General features: G+C 37.5%; 1 protein-coding gene and 1 non-coding gene across 2 annotated transcripts in view; both read left to right on the top strand.

The window, feature by feature from the left end:
* TMEM131 (transmembrane protein 131) overlaps positions 1–20,266 on the top strand; it is a 232,772-nt gene that overhangs the window by 104,843 nt on the left and 107,663 nt on the right. The window contains exon 4 of the mRNA XM_078056643.1: positions 1,707–1,775. Coding sequence (XP_077912769.1) covers positions 1,707–1,775 — 69 coding nt within the window. The remainder of the gene's footprint in view (positions 1–1,706; positions 1,776–20,266) is intronic.
* Positions 12,366–12,500, top strand: LOC118523948 (small nucleolar RNA SNORA42/SNORA80 family). The gene has a single exon (XR_004911355.1). It is a non-coding gene; the product is annotated as a small nucleolar RNA SNORA42/SNORA80 family (small nucleolar RNA).

The raw sequence follows: 20,266 nt of genomic DNA, 5'->3' as shown, positions 1-20,266 counted from the left end.
ACACCATGTATATGGTTTTGTTTTGTTTTTTTCTTACCTTGCCTGGCCACTTCAGACATTTCCATGTGCAATTTGGGGAATAGATTCTAAGTTCTGTGACAGGAAAAAAAAAAAAAACTGTATCTTAATCTAATGCAGTCAGTTCAGTGTTTATATATATGAATTAATGACATACACATTTACTTCATGCATTATCCTTTACTCCCTTGATTGGATTAAGATTTTATCGTTTGGGTTTCACACCCTTGAAACTAATGAGCTAATCAGCATCTCTTATTTTAAAGGTGCCAGAGAGTGTCCTTTTTATATCATGCCTAAGAGCAGAAATCAAGAGGGAGTAGATTCTGTACCTCTTGCTGAGTGGCTCCTGTCTTGGGAGAACTGTGCCACCTTTGTCCCAGTGTCTTTAGATTTATGCTTTATTAAGTAGAATCTTACATTTGCTGTTTTCCTCCTTGTTTGTTTTTCCTTTTTTCTGTTCAGCATATGTAGAGGGATTATCAAGCTAAAAACATCTTAAGATCCTATTACTTTTAGTGCTTCGATTCTACTACTCAGACTATTTCATCTTTAAATAGTCTAAGCTAGGGGCGCCTGGGTTGTTCAGTCATTAAGCATCTGCCTTCGGCTCAGGTCATGATCCCAGGGTCCTGGGATCTAGCCCCGTGTCAGGCTCCCTGCTCGGCGGGAAGCCTGCTTCTCCCTCTCCCACTCCCCCTGCTTGTGTTCCCTCTCTCGCTGTCTCTGTCAAATAAATAAATTTTAAAAATCTTTAATAAATACATAGTCTAAGCTATTTAAAGAACCGAGTTAAAGCTAAATTTCCTACATATTCTGAATGTCCTTGCCTGTTTCTAATGTATGTCCTGTATTTCCTGAATTAAATTACTATATCATTTGAAGCTGTGTTCTTCTGAATTATATTGATGGAAGTAAAGTTTTACAGAATGGTTTTGCTCTAACATCATTTCTTAAAATATTATCTACTATTTAGAAACTTCAGTGGCTTACTGAATTTCTGACTTTCTCAGTACTTAAACAGATGACCTGAGGCATGTGGACACCCCCCCATCCCCCCCAGGGTATTTCTATGTTGCATCATTGTTAGGTCATGGCGAGGACTAGGCTTGCTGTTCAGAAATTGGTTTTAGTGAGAAGTTCTAGTATCAAGTGGGATAGTGAGAAATAATACTCAAATAGATCAGTGTGTTCTAAACTCTCAGATGAAAAAGATATTTCAGTTCTTAAAAGTTTCTATCCCACAAAATTCATTTTTGTTTAGTTCCTTTGCCACTCTAGTTAAAATGTGATTGTGGTTTTTGTCTGTATACTGTATTGTCTGCCAAGTATGTGTAGTTGTGTTGACTATTGTTCATTGTGCATGTATCAAAAAAGAAAATCTAAGCATATAAAGATATATTGTTATCAACTATTTCAACAAATTAATTTCAACATTGAGTCTACCTGAGCATTTTCTGTTTTCATATACCTTTGAATAGGAAAAATACTCTCCTTTTTTTTTTTCATTTTTAAAAACACACATTTATTGATTTCCTCTATTAAGAAAAGTAATGCACATTCCCAATAGAAGATTAGACTACACTTAAAGATACTTTGTTGTGACAAAACTCAAGTGTCTGACTTCAGTTTTGGGGTATATATTTTTTAAAGAATTGTTTCTTATACTCTTTTCTTTTTACTTACAGTATATCTCTGTACCGGGGTAATTGCAGACCTATACGATTTGAGCCACCAATGCTGGATTTCCATGAACAGTAAGTTTAAAATTTTCAGACCATAGTTTCCCATTAAAGTATAATGTGTATTTTATGCATTTATTTGTCTTGCTTTTTACCTGTGTTATCTCTCTGAGAAAGTCACATTTTCAAGTACAGGAAAACAATGTTGTTGAATGCAGTTTGAAATGGGAAATCCCCCTCCTTGTGTGCACTCTCTCTGGCAAATAAATAAATAAAATCTTTAAAACAAAACAAAACAAAAAAGAAAGAAAGAAAATGGGAAGCAAGTATCTATTATGAGTCTAACATATAATATTAACTTTTGAAGTTTGAAAAATACCCACCTAATAAAGTCCCTGGTTCAAAGGATCCTATCTTCAGAAGCAGCATAAAACTTTTCGGTTACTTTTCTGATTAGTAATTCATTTCCACTTCTATTTAAAATTTTCCGTGCGGATATAGAAAGATGTATTATTTATTTGTTTGCATGTGCTTTTAAAGTACAGACTTCTATACGTCACCAAATAAGTAGTATTATCACTAACCCAAAAGAGCAAACAAAAGAAAATCCTGCAGAAAGACGTGGTTCAACCACAGAATTGCTTCCTCAAACCATATTTCTGGCTTCCCTTCTACCTCTGAGCCTCAGGTTTTGCACATCTCAGATACACTGAGGAAAAGACAAGTCTTCACCTGTATTTGGTTCCAATCTAATTCAGCAAGTAGATAAAGAAAAACTCTTAGTGCTAGAGCACATAAGTGCTAGAGCAATGCCACTCTGGTAAACTAGCAGGAAAAAAGAATTTAAAAGGGAAGTGGTGGAGAAACTGTATATAGATCTATTTGATTCAGTAAGTGAAAATTATAATTTTCTTTAATGTTGTCAGAGTTGTAATTAACCATTTTTTACTAGTAAACACATGAAGTTTAAATAATTTATTTACAATCTCAAACCTGGAATAATCAAATACACTAATTATATTTGTACAGAACCATGGTAGAATAGCTAGCATAAAAAGCAAGATATCTGATAGCGACTCCCATCTTTTAAGACTATATTCCTACAGAGATCATGGATTTTAGGGGTAACAGTGCAGAGAGAAGTTTGTATGGTTCTTTGTGCAATTCTAGATGGAATCAGTATTTTGGAATAGTCATTATGTAAGTAAAAGTGACTTCTGGGTGTTAGATTTAAAGACCATAATATTTAGATGGGGAACATATCACTATCATTTCTGTCTTACAAAAATGGTTTAGGGGGGCGCCTGGGTGGCTCAGTTGGTTAAGCGTCTGCCTTCGGCTCAGGTCGTGATCCCAGGGTATTGGGTTTGAGCCCCACATCGAGCTCCCTGCTCAGCGGGGAGCCTGCTTCTCCCTCTCCCTCTGCTGCTCCCCCTGCCTGTGCGCACTCTCTCTCTCTGACAAGTAAATAAATAAAATCTTAAAAAAAAAACAAAAAACAGTTTAGGTATACAATGTCAAGATTGCAAGGAACATAAAGTAGAGGCCTTAAGCCAGTCACAATAATGTGTAACCCACAGTCTCCTTCTCTCAAATGCAAGATATTTAATGAAACATGGCACATATTTTGATCTCCATAAAAGTTCATTATTTTCTAACTATTAGTGAGTTTTCTGTCTACAGTAAAATTCTCTTAGAGTATGTTCGCTCACCCTAGAGGGGCCCAGAACAGAGACTAACAAACTCTGTTCTGAGACTAGGGCATAAGCTGTATTTCTGGTGCTGCATGAGGGCTAGGAGAAGAGGTTGGCATACAACACCAAAATCATTAGTCTCAAACACAGAGTATTCTTACTTGGAAAGCTTAGCAGCAACCATTCTAGGGAGATCTTGTCAAAAGTTCTACCCAGCTGTTGTTTACTTCATAATTTGATTTTTGAGAGAGTTGTACACATTTTATATATCACTTGAGATAAAGACATTTTCAGCTGTACAAAATGCCTGAATTGAAATTGGGAATTTCTGTTCCAAATGATCTCTCCCTGGACTCTTTAAATAATGCCCCACCCTGGAAATAGGAGAAATTGAGGTAAGGTCATGAAAGATTCTGGACTGGTGGTTTTAACCTTTTTTTGATCATGGATCTCTTGAGGACTAGATGAAAGCTGTGAAACTCTTCACCTCTCCAAATGCAGAGAAAGGCACACAGCGCTGCACATACAGACAGCATTGTGCACACAGGTTAGGGGGTTTTCTAGACATCCCTCTCAAAGTCCATACTGGATTCTTGAGAGGTAGTGAAGAATTCCTGTTCTAGGCCATAGGTTATTAAGTCACCACTACAGAACTTACTGGGATTCTGCTTATTACACTAGCAGTGCATGTCCACTGTGGTAAACTTAGAAAATACTTATCAGGAGAAAGAAGAAAGTAAGAAATTACCAGTAGTCCAGCCACGCAGAAACATTAACATTGAGCTTTTATCCTTCAAGTCCTTCTTCTATGCATCTATATTTTTTTATTGAGTCACAAAAAACATGACTATTTTCTGAACATAAACTGTTGTATAACCTGCTTTCTAAACATAATACATGGTGCATTTTTTCTTTATTCCATTGAATTATCTGTTACTTTCTTTTATGGTATTAAAGAACATCAAATTGTATGGATATATTTGTTCAATTCATTTCTTGTTTTATATTGTTTTAAACTTTTTGTTGTTATAATCAGTGCCGAAACTAATGATTTAAACACAGCATGACTTTATCCTCAGGAGAGAGTCCTAAGAATGGAGTTGTGGGATGAAAGGATATGCAGAATTTAAAGGTTTTCAGTTAATATTTAGGCTAGAGAATAATTTGGTGTCATGAACAAAGAGAACTGATAGGAACTGAAATATCATGAGAGAAACTGGAAGTTTATTGAAGGTGTGCGGATGGACATGTGAACTCCAGTGCAAGCTGGGCTAGGTAATACAGTGAAGAAAATTATTTGAAGCATAGCATGAGCTCTTAGTTACAGCACAGGAAAGGTATATAGTAGGTATACTGAACTATTCCGTAAGCCAGCAAATTTACAAGCTGCTCCAAAATAGTGGAAACAAAAGAAAAAGAAAATGATTCTCCCATTTTAAACCTTTCTGCGTCCAGTCTGAGAGCACTAAATGGAGCTGGTTTTATCTCACAAAGGTAGAAGTAGGAGTTGGAGGCAAATGTGAGCACATGTGTATTAGGGTTCAATCAGTCAGATTCTGTATGTGTGTGAGTGAGTCAGTGTATGTATATATATGTATATGTGTGTGGAGTTTTGTGTATTGGCTTATACAGTTGTGGGAGCTGGTTAAGCAAGCCCAAAGTGTACAGGGGCAGGCAGCCAGGAAGGGAAGATCATGAGTAAGTGCTGAAGCTTGATGTCCACAGGCAGGCTCTCAGGGAAGAGCCTAAGGAAGCAAAGCAGTTGCAGATCCACCTGTTGTTTGGAGCCTCTTAGCTCAGGCAAGGGCTAAGTTCTCTTTGAAAGGGCTTCCAACTATTTAAGACAAGCCTACCTAATCTCTCTTTTAATTAATTTAAAGTCAACTGATTAGGGACTTGAATTACATCTGCAGGATCCCTTCCCAGCAGCACCTACGTTGGTGTTTGAGTGAATAACTGGGAGAAGTTACTGTATGCTACAAAACGGCGGCTGCCTCCCTTCCATGTTCCAGCTCTCAAGAGAGAGCATCCCACATAACCCACCCTAAGCAGAAATGTATGAGGGAGTTCTGGGGACTGTAGTTCAGCCCACTCAAGTCAGTAGACCACAGAGCCACCACATGGATGTAAACAGAGAGGTTCCTAAATTTAGAACTTTGACCCTAGAAGATCACAGGCAATGTGACTGGAAGAATTTGCCTTGCCATTTTAGAGCTACATTTCTTCTTATGAAAGTTGAAAGTAGAAATTCTGGTACAAAGGAAGTGAAGTTGTGCGTTTGCACTGCAGAAGGTAAATTATTGGTGGGTTAGGAAGTAACCAATTGCCAAAGGAAATCAGAGAGGTTTTAGGATACATCCTCCTTTAAAGTTATTCTATGTTTGGCTTCCTTCCACTCTCAGAAGCATAAAGCTTACTTGATTGGAATTTTTTCCTGCATTGACCACTTGTCTTTCCACCTCAAAAATCCTTGCTCTTTCTTAAATAAAGTATCATTATTTGGAAAAAATCAGAGTAGAATACGTTAGTACAGAGCGGCCCCTTACATGCCCGTTAGTTACCTATTCAACATCTCCCCTCACCTTTTTGTTAATACGACCCCAGGTTTTTCAGTTATCCAGCCCTTAGGACAAGTGACCCTGTCTCCAGCTCAGGAGTATTCCTGATTAATCTGAGTCAATTGTAATACTCCCATTCTTGTTTATGATCAGTTCAGGGGTGGACGTGTGACCCAGGTCTACCCAATAATATGAAGTCGGGTCTACTAAAGGATTTCTGGGAACAGGTTTTTTTTCCCCCACTCTAAAAAAGAGACTTAAGAAAGAATTACCCCTCTTCCATGCTGGATATTGTCTGCATGCAATGCCTGGGGTACTATGGCAACCATCTTGCAATCCATCAGAGGTGCTAGGCTGAGGATAAAGCCAGCAAAATTTGTCTGAGAGTAGAAAAATGGAAAGAACTTGCGTCCTTGATAATAGTGTTAAACTGCAGAATTAATTGACCCTGGAACTGCCCTACTTTAGGTCTTTTTGTTAGGTAACCTTAATAATCTTGTCTTTCTTGGTCTCTTGTAGAGTACATGACACCACTGACTTCCTCCTTCTCAGATCTTTCTTGGCCTCTACCCTTGTGAACCACAGTGTTTTCTTCCTGTGTCTTAAAGCCATTTTTTCTTAGCTTCTTTCAGGGTTCTCTTCCCTGTCTATCCCCTAACTGTAGCTGCTTCTCTTTCCTCAGCCTCTTTCAGCCAACTCCACACTCTCTTATGGGGTGCTCTCTTCCACGCCCTTGACATATGCCTATGGTTTCCAAACCTGTGTCTCGCCCCTCTTCCCAAACACTACCATTTTTCTCCGACAACACCTGAAACTCAGTGTGCCCTGCTCTTGCTTCTGTATTTCCAATCTCCATAAATGGTATAAAGCAGTCACCAAAGCCAAAAATCCTGATGTTTCCTGGATTCTTTCCTTTACCTCAAAGCACTCCATCCGTTCCCCCCACCAAATCCATTACCAGAATTCTATGAACTTTCCATGTCTGCTCTTCTCTAACCTTTATTTCTTACCCTTCTCCTCTTAATTCAGGCCCTCATCATTTCTTATCTAGACTCTTACCATATGCCTTCCATTTTCCAATTTATGATCAACACTGTCAAAGATAGGAAATCTTTTTACTATCCAAATCATGTCATTTACTGTACTCTTTCCCACAAAAAAAAAAAAATCCTTTGATCATTTCCAAATGTCTTTAGGATAGACGCTAAATTTCTCAACATAAAATCTGTCCTTTACCTTTCTTACCTGCCTCCTCACCCTAAGCCACCCCTGTGGAGAACTACTTACCATTTCCTGAAGTAAGTGGTCTTTCTAAGCACTAGGCATGTTGTACATACTTTGAGTCTCCCCTCCAAAAAGAATTGTATGGATGCTTTCATATAATCAAAACAAAACAAACAAACAAAGGAGAAAGAACAGGTAATGAATGTACTCTTAACCTAAATTCAGTAATTAAGATTTTTGCATATTCATATTTTTGTCAATTTTAAATCATTTGAAAGCAGACATAGTAACATTTTATTCCTATACTCTTTGGCACACATTTCCATATGTAAGGACTTTGTACATAACTACAGTACGACTATTCATATTGTAAGAAAATTAACAATAATTACAGAGTGCCTTTATTCCCTCAGTTTTGGTCAATGCTTCAGTTGTTTGGTTCTAAGTGATAGAAATCTGACTGAAACTCGAGGGAAAAATGGACATATATTGGAAGGAATACTGAACCAAGACTGATGACATCACATGCACACACATGAAGAGGGTGTGGGAAGATTTATTATACTCACATAATAAAGCATTCTGGGGAGAGCAGGGTGGGCTCCCAAGCAAGTCTGAAAAATGGCCTGAGAGAATGGAGAAAGGAGACCGGCTTGACTTTTATTGTGGTTGGGGTTGAGGCTGGGGTGGACTCATAAAGTTTGAACTTCTTACTGCATCTAAGAGCGAGAGTACAGGCTTTCTTACTGGCTTGCCCATTTGTGGAATATAAGGTGAGGGGACATTATGGGGCTTGAAAACTCTCAGTAATCAAATATCAACAATGGAATCAGAGTCTTCATTACTCATTACATCTACTAACTTCTGTCAGCACGCTGGTTATTGCTCCGTCTGTTTAGATGTCTGCTTCCCTTCTAGACCTGGCTTTGAAGATAATTTATTTATCTTTGTATCTCTGGCACATATTTCACACTTACCACTTACATACAGTACATTATCTTTAAGTCCAGCAACATTGCCCGCTGATTTCTTTGTTTCAGTTAAATTAACTTTACATTCCCAAGTGTTTTTGCCAGACTGCATTGAACATTTGCTTTACCTTTTCTACTTGATCTGGCAGTGTACTGACTTAATGCCCATGCTATAAATGTTTCATTGACTTGATATGTATAGCAGTAATTTTAGGACTTAGAAGAATATCCTTAACAGAACACTTTATAATATTTTTTTCCAAAAATTGTAAGTAGAGTTATCACTGCTTACTACCTTGACTCATGCACTGAAGTTTTGCCTTATGTTTTCTGTGAATTATTTCTACACTGCTTGTGGTCTTTTTGCTAAACCAGAAGTCACTCATAATTTTAAAACACACTTTGCAGTATCTGAAAAACTTTAAATTGGATAGAATTTACCATACTGAGTTGCATCTGGTGGTCATCCAGGGCTTCCAGGAGGGTTTCAGGCCCTTTAGCGGGGATGCAGCTCTAGGACGTACCCTGGCCGCCTTCCAGACCCCTCTGTACTGACAACTCTGACCATTCTTACTGCCCTCTGGAGCTTCTTTCACAGTAAATCAAGTTAACTTTCTTCAAAAATAGGCTTTCTTTGTTTTCACCCATTACATTTAAATTTATTCTTTAATTCTATCTCTTTCCCCCTCTCCCTCCCTTCCCTGCTCTCTCTGTAACAATTAGTTGGAACAATCTGGGCATGTCCGCCTCCCCCCATCCCTCTGCACCCCTCTTAGTTATTTATGCCAATGCTGTTAAATATTTTTCTGTTTCCATAACAACTCCTTTTTTCAAACATTTATTGCAGACTGTGAAAGATGCTTTGGGTGGAAACTTGGTTTACTGAGTTCTTTGGTTTATGTAATTATTAAGTGCAGAAAATCTTGGTTTCAAATCTAAAGCTTAAAATGGAGACCTAATTAATGTCTTAAAAAATGGAAGTTATTGAATAGTCTGTTGCTAAAAACAGAGGTCTTTATTTTCAAGTTAAATTCAGTTCATGAAAGGTGTTTCTTCTAATCACTTTTTCATATTCCAATAAAATCAAGTAGGTTCTCTTTTCTAAAGGGATGTTTGGTTCCTTTCTGCTTTTTCAGTTACTGACTGTTCCACCAGCAGTCCCCTCAGCCCCCAATCTCAAATGTGTATAAGAAGATGCTCGGATTTTGTGGTAATTGAGTGGTACAAAGTACTGCATATTGATTCGGCCCAGTTACCTGCCAAAAGCTGTGTTTAGTAGAGTGCTGTGTCACGTCATTCATAGGGTTTGTCTGAGGGTAGTTGCTCAGCCATTTCTTCAGCTGTTTCCTGGCACTGTGTTGTCTTTCTGTGGCACGGGAAACTGGCCACTGACCACAGAATTACAGCTTACTTTCCAAGCTGGTGTCTAGTTCATAGCTGCTTCTTCCTAATTCTTTTGCACTTCAGACTCTTCCGGAGTATGGACAGTCAGTAGCTGTGCACAAACAGCGCAGAGAACAGCCATATATTTGATTCTGCTTGGTTTATCTATAAATAATTCACACTCTCCCCTTTGGCCCTCCTTCTGTCTTTGGAGTAGCCGACAGTAGAAACAAACAGAACCAGCGCTGCAGGCATTTGAAAATCTTTGTTTTATTTTTAAATCTTACCTGTCTAGCCACGCAGTCACACATGCTGCTTATGGCAAGCAGAATTCTAAGATGGTCCCCCAAATTCCTCGCCTCCGAGATGCACACACATCTCCCAATCAAACACTAATCTAGATGTTGCTGTAAAGGATTTTGGAAATGTAATTAAGGTCCCAAATCAGTTGACCTGTAAGATAGGGAGATAATCTGGGGCCCTGAGCTGATGTCATGAGCCTTCAACATTTGGCTATAGCAGTCATAGACAGAAATGCCGTATTTTCAAGCATGAGAAGTGTTGGATGCGAGGGAGTTTCTTGTGCCGGTTTTGGAAGTGGAGAGGGCCATATGGCAAGAGACTGGGAGCAACCTAAATATCACCAATAACCTGCATGAGCCTAGAAGAGGACTTTGAGCTTGAGTGAGTGAGACCCCTGAGCACATCACCCAGTCACGCTGGGCCTGGACTTTGGACTTACAGACTTGTAAGATAATAAATGGGTATTGCTTTAAGCCTCTAAGTTTCTGGTAATTTGTTATGTTGCAGAAAACTAATGCACTGCTTATTTATTTACAAGTAAGCATGCATTAGTACTTGGCCAAAGTTTTCCGTGGTTTAGTGTGACTTCTAAGTCTCCCACTTTATCATGGATTCTGTTCACATCCCCAGAGAAACTGAGGAGAGGGAGGGTGAGGGGAAGCTGTTTATATGAGGTATGTTCGAGGAGGACTGTCTCTGCTTCTTGTGGTGTGGACTGCCCAGAGCTGCAGGAAGCCTGCTCTGTCGGAACCTGCCTAACTAGAGTAGCCTACTGACACCCTTCCTGAGATCTTTCCTCTCTTCCTCTTACTCCAAACCTCTTTGAACAACATAAGTAGATGACTGTTCTCCTCTGAGCAAAGGTTCATTTCTGTAGGGTGTGGCCAGGGCCTTTCCTCTTTGATCCCTCGAAAGAAGAGCAAGGCCAGCCTCAGCAGCATTGCACGCCAAGCATTCTGATCCACTCCCTGCTGCCAGGCCGCAAAGCCATCCAAGCTCTCTTCCTTACCCCATAGTCCTCTCCTGCAGCCATCTTCTGTCCTGTCTTCTTGAAGGATCCCCCAGACTACCTGTCCATCTTATACTCTGTCTTCTTTATCATAACTGAGATTGATTACACTGAGGCCACAGGAGGGAAAACATTAAGTAAATGAAATTCATAGGGAGGTGAATGACTGGTTGCCACTTAGGCTACAGAACACTTGAATTGTGAAAGAGCATATTTATTGAAGAAAGCATGTTAGTGGTAAACTTTCAGGATGTAAGGCCGTTTTTATTTCTGTGTACTGTTGTTCTATTTATATGTCTATATGAAGCTTGAGGAAAAAGAATTTTATCTTCCATACTGTCTTTATACAGCTTCTCCCTGCAACATCATGCCCAAAATTTGAGGCCCCAGCTGGATCTGTACCTACTTCCCTACTTGCATGGTCCTGTGACCCCCCCACCTGGGATTGACGAGCCTGTTGGTTAAGGGGTCTAGCTCCTTTTACCAGAGGCAAGAGGAATTCCACTAAGCTTGAAGAGCTTGTGAGGGTAATCAGCTTCCTACTTCCTAACCCTAAATGTGTTGTTATAAGCCTCCCTGTGGATACCCCTCTCTGTCCCTGCCTCAGGACCAAGTCCTGGTTCCACCTTTGGGTTTTTTCCTCATGGTTGGACTATTAAGCTACAGAAATATTTTGGACCTCATGGTGGCTGGGCTGTAAGCCATGGAATGATTTTGGACCAGGTTTTTGGTTCCACATCCTTCCCGCTTGTGGCAAGAGGTGGTAGCATCTGCATTGATGAGCTCTCAGAAGGGGAATAAGACTGGGTGTTCAGCCCTTGGAGGCACCAGAAAACATTACCACAACAACAAAGCTTCATGTCATCATTATAAAGAAATTGTCAAATGATGTGTAAAATCAACCACAGCGCAGACCATTATCAAAACCATTAAAATGTGTTAAATGTTACAAAAGACAGTGAATAATTCTTATTTACATAATTGGTGAACCTTACACAGACAAACCTGACTTTGTGACGTGGGAGAAGAGACTGTTACTCCATTCTAGAAATGACGAAATGTTTAAAATAATCCGAGATTAAATTGTACATAAAGCTGCAGAAGAACTGAATAAAGTGGTAAATTAGATTTTGATGTTGATTTAGATGATACAGAATATGAAAATCAAGTGAAAAAATGTGACTATATTAAGTCAGTTTGAATACATGTAATTCTGACCAACTTCTGACTTTAAGGATTAAAAAAAAAAAAAAGACTGTGAAGTCCCAGTGAGGAAGTTAGACAAAAACCTATAAGGAAACAGACTAAAATTTCTACTTGGACAGTAAAATGACCTTTGAGTTTATTTTTTGTAATGTTTAATTATAATACTTCCCACCCTGAGTTCTGTAATACTCTATTTTATGTAGCATTTGTTAAAGTACTTTTAAAATTGAATTCTTGAGGGATATTTAATATATGGGGCTCACTGTCTGACTAAATAGGATTGAGCATTATACAGTTACATAAGAATCAACTATAACGCATGGGTTTGGATTTATGGCAGGCTTGTCCCCCTGGGCCTCTCACAGTGCTCCGAGCCAGAGCAAACTGTGGCCCCGAACCATTGCCTGGCCTCTGTGCCATAGGCTGCAGGCACTGAAGCAGGTCACACAGTAAAAAGAAAAAAAAAAAAACTATAAAAATAAGCCAGCATCATTATAAAGCTCGCTCAAATATAGGCCTTCAGCAAATACCTTTTGATTCACTGACCTCAAGTAAATAGTTCACATAGCAAAACCATCTTGACTGGTGAGGTCACTCTAAACAAACAAACAAAAAACCTTTAAATGCTTTATTCTAGTTTTATATGATGATGCTTAATGATTGTAGAGTAGTGTTACTTTCCAGAGTATTCTCATTACTTTACCATAACACTGTCTTTACCTTTTTTCATGAAATATACACACAGAAAAATGCATAAGATATATATGTAGTTTTACCTCTGCCACCCATATAGGTATTATATATTTTTAGTTTATGTGATTATATCTTAGTATACAAATATTGTGATATAGCTCATTCTGGGTTTTTTGGGGTTTTTTTGCTTTATTGAGATATAATTTATAGGTTTAAGGTACACAACATGTTGATTTGATATACTTATATATTGCCGAATGATTACCACTGTAGGGTTAGCTAACACCATCACATCACATAATTACCACGTCTCTTTTGTGGTGAGAACATTTAAGGTTTTGGCAACTTTCAAGTATATAATACAGTATTAATAACTATAATTGCTATGCTGGACATTAAATCCCTGGAACTTACTCATCTCACCAGGAGTTTGTACTCTTTGACCAACATCTCCCTCTTTCTGCACTCCTCGGCCCCTGGTAACCACCATTCTAAGTCTCTGTTTCTATGAGTTCAGCTTTTTTAGATTACACATATAAGTGATATAGAGTGTTTGTCTTTCCCTGTCTGACTTCATTTAGCATAATGCCCTCAAGGACCACCATGTTATTGCAAGTGGCAGGATGTCCTTTCTCATGGCTGAATAATATTTCTCTGTATATATATACATACCATATCTTCTTTATCCATTTATCCACTGACAGACACTTCGATTATTTCCATATTTTGGCTCCCGTGAATAATGCTGCAGTGAACATGGGGGTGCAGATATCTCTTCGAGATCCTATTTTCATTTCCTTTGGATATGAGAAGAAGTGAGATCGCTGGATCATATGGTAGTTCTATTTTTAATTTTTGAGGAACCTCCATATTGTTTTCCTTAGTGGCTGCATAGTTCATTCTATTTCTTACCTTTTTAAAGGTCCATTTTTGTTAGATGTCCATCTGTTCTCTTATTTCTAACCATAACAAAGTATCCACATTTTATCCATAACTCTTTCTTCAGTGGCTATACATATTGTCTCTAGTAACCCTACCACCACAAACAGCCCTGCAGTGAAATCCTCTTACAGGTTCAGTATGGACTGTCATGCGAGTTTCTTTGGAATATAAGCCCAGGAGTGGAATGCATAGGTCATAGAGTATGAGTACACTTCACTATCTAGGTATTGCCTGATTGCTTTTGTGAGTATCTGTGCCACTTTATGCTCCTCTAATAGCAGTGCATGTGTAGTTCCACATCCACATATTTGCACTAACCCTTAACATTAGCCAACTTTCTAATTTTGCTAGTTAAATAGGGATAATGTGATACTTCATTGTTAATTTTGTATTTCTCTGATTGCTATTAACTTAGAGTATCCATCTCTTTATATTTTCCCAGTGGAAGCCTGGTTAAGCTGATTCCTATCTTTTTTTGATATGTCCCATTAACCTTTGAACATTTCTTTGCTTTCTGATTCAATAAGACATTCTAGACTTCCTTCTCTATTCCTTGTCCTAGACCTAGAATTAGCCAAAAGTACAAGAAATCCTGGTTTCTTTTGATGGGGAGTGACATTTCAAACCCATATCTGGGCACCAAGTGTGCTTATTGCTCTGGACGTCATTGCTTCTAGGCTTGTGTGAACAGATCTATGGAGAAACATATGCATATATATATATATTTTTAAAGATCTTATTTATTTATTTGACAGAGAGACAGAGTGAGAGAGGGAACACAAGCAGGGGGAGTGGGAGAGGGAGAAGCAGGCTCCCCGCTGAGCAGGGAGCCCGATGCAGGGCTTGATCCCAGGACCCTGGGATCATGACCTGAGCTGAAGGCAGACGCTTAACGACTGAGCCACCCAGGTGCCCCAAAACATATGCATATATATAAATGCATATATATTGAGGTACCTGGGTAGCTCAGTCGGCTAAGCATCTGACTCTTGATTTCAGCTCAGGTCATGATCTCAGGGTCGTGAGATCAAGCCCTCTCTCTCAAAAAAATTTAAAAAATAAATGCATATATGTAAATCATGTCTCATACTGATAATTCTAATTCATGTTTTCCCAACTCAGATCTAGAGTCATAGAGTTCTTCCTCATTTTTCCCCATTTTGTACCTGCATTTCACTCCCCACCCCCCCAATTAATTGGTAAAATATTACCTTTAAATATGTGGTAAAATTTGCCAGTAGAGAGTACTCCTGGGCTGGAATTTTCTTTGTGGTAAGGTTTTAAATTATGAATTTAATTTCTTTAATACTTTTTGTTTTATTTTAAGTGTAGAGCCCAGTGTGGGGCTTGAACTTAAAACCCTGAGATCAAGACGTGAGCTGATATCAAGAGTTGGACACTTAACTGACTGTGCCGCCCAGGTGTCCCTTTAGTAGTTTTATTTTTTGTAATGCTTACATATATTTTTTTAATTTACCAGTTTTGGTAAGCTGTGTTTTTCTAGGAGTTTGGCAATTTCAGGATAATTTTCAAATTTACTAACATAAAGTTGCTAATATAATTCTATGATTGTTTTAATGTTTGTAGCATCTGTAGCTGTAACTCCTTTTATCATTGCTGATATTGATATTTTGTGCCATCTCTTTTTTCTTTCTCAGTTTTATCAGGTAGTTATCAACTTACTAGTTTTTTACCCCCAAGACCTGTGAACTTCTGACTTCATAGATCATCTCTATTTTACATGTTTTACTCCATTGATTTCCATTCTTATTTTAACATTTCTTTCTTTGTACTTCCTTTAGATTTAATTTGCTGTTCTTTTTCTAATGACATGGATGCTTAACTCATTAACTTTTAGGCTTTTTTCTTTTCAAATATGTAGATTTAAATTCATGAATTTTTCTCTAAGCACAGAATGAACTGTATTATACAAGCTTTTAGTGAGTTCAGTTTTTCATTTTCATTCAGTTCCAGATAGTTCTTAATTTTTATTCAGATTTTGTTTTTGATCCATGGGTTACTTACACATGCATTGATCTATTTACATATTTATAGGGAATTGGGTTATCTTTTTGTTACTGATTTCTAGTTTAATTGGGCCAGGACTAGAAAATTATGCATATAAGGGGCTCCTGGGTGGCTCAGTCATTAAGCCTCTGCCTTCAGCTCAGGTCATGGTCCCAGAGTCCTGGGATCGAGCCCCGCATTGGGCTCCCTGCTCAGCGGGAAGCCGGCTTCTCCCTCTCCCACTCCCCCTGCTTGTGTTCCCTCTCTCGCTGTGTCTCTCTCTGTCAAATAAATAAAAAAATCAAAAAAAAAAAATTATGCATATAAAAGAGTTATAAACAAAGAAGAGATAGAATAGAAAATAATGAGCAAGATGGTACTTTAACCATATCAATAATTACATTAAATATAAGTAGTTTAAACACACCAATTAAGAGACCAAGATTTTCAGATTAAAAAAGCAAGACTCAACTAACAATAGAAACCCAAAGTATAGGAAGCAAAACTGACAGAACTGAAGGGAAAAACAGACAATTCAGCATTAATAGAGTCTTTAGTACTCCACTTTCAATAATGGATAGACTATCTAAGCAAGAGATAACAAAAGAAACAGAAGTCCTGAAAACAGTATAGAGCTCCTAGGCCCAGTAGACATCTGTAGAACATTCCACTCAACAACAGAGTACTTACACTATTCACACACACATAGAACATTCTCCAGGATAGACCATAATGCAAGCCCCAGTAAGTTTTGAAGTCATACAAAGTATCTTTTCTGTTAACTTCATTCTCTAATTAAGTAAACTGGAAAACAATACAGGAAAAAAAAGAATCTTGAGATATTAAGCAACATATTCTTTAATAACCAATGAATCAAAGAAGAAAATCAAGAGAGGAATTAGAAAATGCTTTCAGATGAGTGAAATGAAAATACAACATACCAGAACTTATGGGATGCAGCAAAACCATTGCCCAGGAAGAAACTTACAGCTGTAAATGTCTTATCAGCAAAGAAAACAAATCTCAAGTCAAAAACCTAACCTTCCACCTTAAGAAACTAGAAAAAGAAAAATAAGGTAAAAAATAATTAGAAAGAAAGAAATAATTAAAACTAGAGTAAAAACAAATGAAATACAGATAAAAATAATAGGGAAAATTAATAGAAATTGGTTCTTTGAAAAGAGCAACAAAATGGACAAACCCTTAGCTAGACTGACCAAGCAATAAAGAGAAAAGACTCTCAAATTACTAAAATCGGGAATGAAAGAGGTGACATTACTATTAACCTTATAGAAACTTAAAGAAGGATTATAAGGGGATACCATGAACAATTATATGCTAACAAATTCATTAACAGTTGAAATGGACAAATTCCTGAAGACACAAATTACCAAAACTGACCTAAGAAGAAATAGAAAGTCTGAATAGACTTATAAAAAGTAAAGAGTTTGAATTAGTAATCAAAAAACTTCCCAGAATGAAAGCTCAGATGCACAGAAAGCCTTATTGATTAATTCTACCAAAAATTCAAAGAAGAATTAATACCAATCCACTACGAACTCTTCCAAACAATAGAAGAGGGAACATTTCCCAACTCAGTATGTTAGGCCTGCATTACCATTTTACCAAAACCTCACAGAGACACTACAAGAAAACTACAGACCAATACCCCTTTTGTTAAAATTCATCCACAAAATAATAAAAACCAAAATCAGCAACACATAAAAATGATTATATACCGGGGTGCCTGGGTGGCTCAGTCGGTTAAGCAACTGACTCTTGATCTCAGCTCAGGTCTTAATCTCAGGATCGTGAATTCAAGCCCACATCTGAAATTCAATTAATATAATATACACCATGTTAATACAATAAAGGGGAGAAAAACATGATCATGTCAGTAAACACACACACAAAAAGGATTTGAAAATACATCCTTTCAGGGTAATAACACTCAAAAAAACTAAGACTAGAAGAGAATTTCCCTAGCCTGATAAAGAACACCTATGAAAGTTCCACAGCTAACATCATATTTAATGGTGAAAGACTGAAAGATTTCTCCCTGCATCAAGAACCAGGGCAGTTATGCAAGAAAAAGAAGCAAAAGGCACCCAGATTGGAAAGGAAAAAGTAAAACCATCTCTATTTTTGGATGTTATACTCTTGTATATAGAAAATCGTAAGCAATCCACTTAAAAAAATTAGAATAAGTGAGTTCAGCAAGGTTACAGAATATAAGATCAGTATGTAAAATAAATTATATTTCTATACACTGGCAATGAGCAATTAAAAATTAAGTAAACAGTTCCATTTATAATAATTCAAAAAGAGTAAAATACTTAGATATAAATTTAACAAAAGTAATCTAAGACCTGTGTACTAAAAACAGCAGACCATTGTCAAAAGAAATTAAAGAACTAAATAAATGGAAGCCATTTCATATTCATAGATCAGAATAAAGATGGCGCTACTCCCTAAATTGATCTATGAATTCAGCACAATCCCCATCAAAATCCCAACTGACATTTTTGTAGAAATGGACAAGCTGACCTTAAAATTCACATGAAATAAGAGGGATCCAGAATAGCCGTTCTTTTAAAAGGAGACCAATAGAGAACTTTCAGTGCCCAATATTAGAAACTTCACATAAGCTTTAGTCAAGACACTGTGACACTGCCATAAGGAAAGACATAAATAAATGGAAAAGGATTTAGATCCCAGAAATAGAACTTTACATTTATTGCCAGTTGATTTTGACAAGGGTGCCAAAACAAATAGATAAAGAATAGTCTTTGCAACAAATGGTGCTGGGACAACTGGGTATCCACATATGAAAGAGTTAAGTTGGATCCCTGCCTCACACAAAATTAATTCAAAGTGTACCATAGAGCTAGATGTAAATGTAATAAAGCTAAACTATAAAACCTTTTGAAGAAAATATTAAATATATATCTCTGTTATGCAGTGGTTTCTTAGATATGACTCCAGAAGCACCAGTGATAAAAGACAAAATATACAAATTGAATTACATAAAAAATTAAAAACTTTTGTATTGCAAATGATACCATCAGGAAAGTGAAAAGACTCCACACAATGGGAGAAAATACTTGCAAAAATCTCATAAGACAATTTAATCCACATTGTATAAAGAACTCTTAAATTTTACTCTGTTAAGTACAGGGTTTCCTTATCTCTCCTTGTTGACACTTCATAAACCCTTTCAGTTAAGAATTAGTTTATATTTGAGGTGCCTGGGTGGCACAGTCGGTTAAGCCTCCCACTCTTGGTTTCGTCTCAGGTCACGATCTCAGGGTCATGAGATCAAGCCCCGGGTTGGGCTCCTCACTGAGTGCAGAGTCTCAAAGTTTCTCTCCCCTTCCCCCTCTGCTCTTTCCCTCCTCCCTACGTCCCTTCCCCCAACGTATGTGCATGCACTCTCGCTCAAATAAGTAAATCTTTAAAGAAAAAGAATTAGTTTGTCATTTTTTTTAAAGTTTGGATTTTACCCATTAATTTTGTCCATACTCTTTAAATATTCCTATAGTCCATCTTCTAAATATTACTATTTCTAGTTATGCCCTACATATCTGCTTCTTTTTTGTTTCTTTTAGCTCTTTTAAAATATTCTGTATATTTTTTTCTTGCTGAATTCTGAACTAAATTGTCAGTCTGATCTTCCAACTCACTAACAGATTTTTATCCACCTTTATACATTATATTTTTATACTAATATTTTCTTTTTCTATAATATTTCTTACTTTGTTTTACTAATGTCTTGCCATATCTCCTTAAATATATCCTATTGTGCTTATTTTTAGTTCTTGGTTCAACTTTTCCAACTTCAGGTGTGTATTATGCAGAACTTACCAAGTTAAATATACTGTGACCACAACCAGTCCCAAAATCTTAGTGGGATGTAGACTGAAATCAGCACTCCTATCTGAGAAATGGCATTTCTTGGAACAATGGACAAGAGGAAAGAGTAAAAGATGACTTTTAAAAAACTTAATGTTATATGTCACTTTTACTCACATTTCATTGGCCAAAGAAAATCTTATGGCCAAGCCTAATGTTAATGAAGAGAAGTACAATCCTCTCACAGGTTCTGTCAGCAGATTAGGAACACTACAGTTTACCACAACATGGTATGTTTTCTAATTGATTATACTCCTCACAGATCATGTTATTTTGATGTGTGAACTTAAGAGCTCCTGTCTTGTAATGCATATTGAGGTAAGGCAGAATACCAAGCCTTTTTGGTTCTTGTCTCTTGTGAATGTAAGAGGGGAGATTATCCCCAAGGAAGAAAGATCCAGTTCCACACTCACATATGTGTAAAAACTGGTAATTGTCCTATGTTGGCCACCACTCTATCTGATAGTGCTTAAGCAGAATCATCTGGATGGAGGTGTCTTCCTAAATTGTAATCAAACAGCTCTTCGTCTTTGGAGGACCAAAGAGAGGATTTAGAGGTGGGTATGCTCCAGGGTAGTTGATTATCAGATTTTTACCTCTCTAAGCCCCTCTGCTGTTCTAGTTTGAGGGGCAGGCTCTTGATTGTCCCAAGGCAAGCAGGGAA

This window comes from Halichoerus grypus, chromosome 10 (assembly GCF_964656455.1).
Source record: "Halichoerus grypus chromosome 10, mHalGry1.hap1.1, whole genome shotgun sequence".
Taxonomy (NCBI): Eukaryota; Metazoa; Chordata; class Mammalia; order Carnivora; family Phocidae; genus Halichoerus; species Halichoerus grypus.
This window is presented reverse-complemented; position numbering and strand designations above follow the sequence as displayed.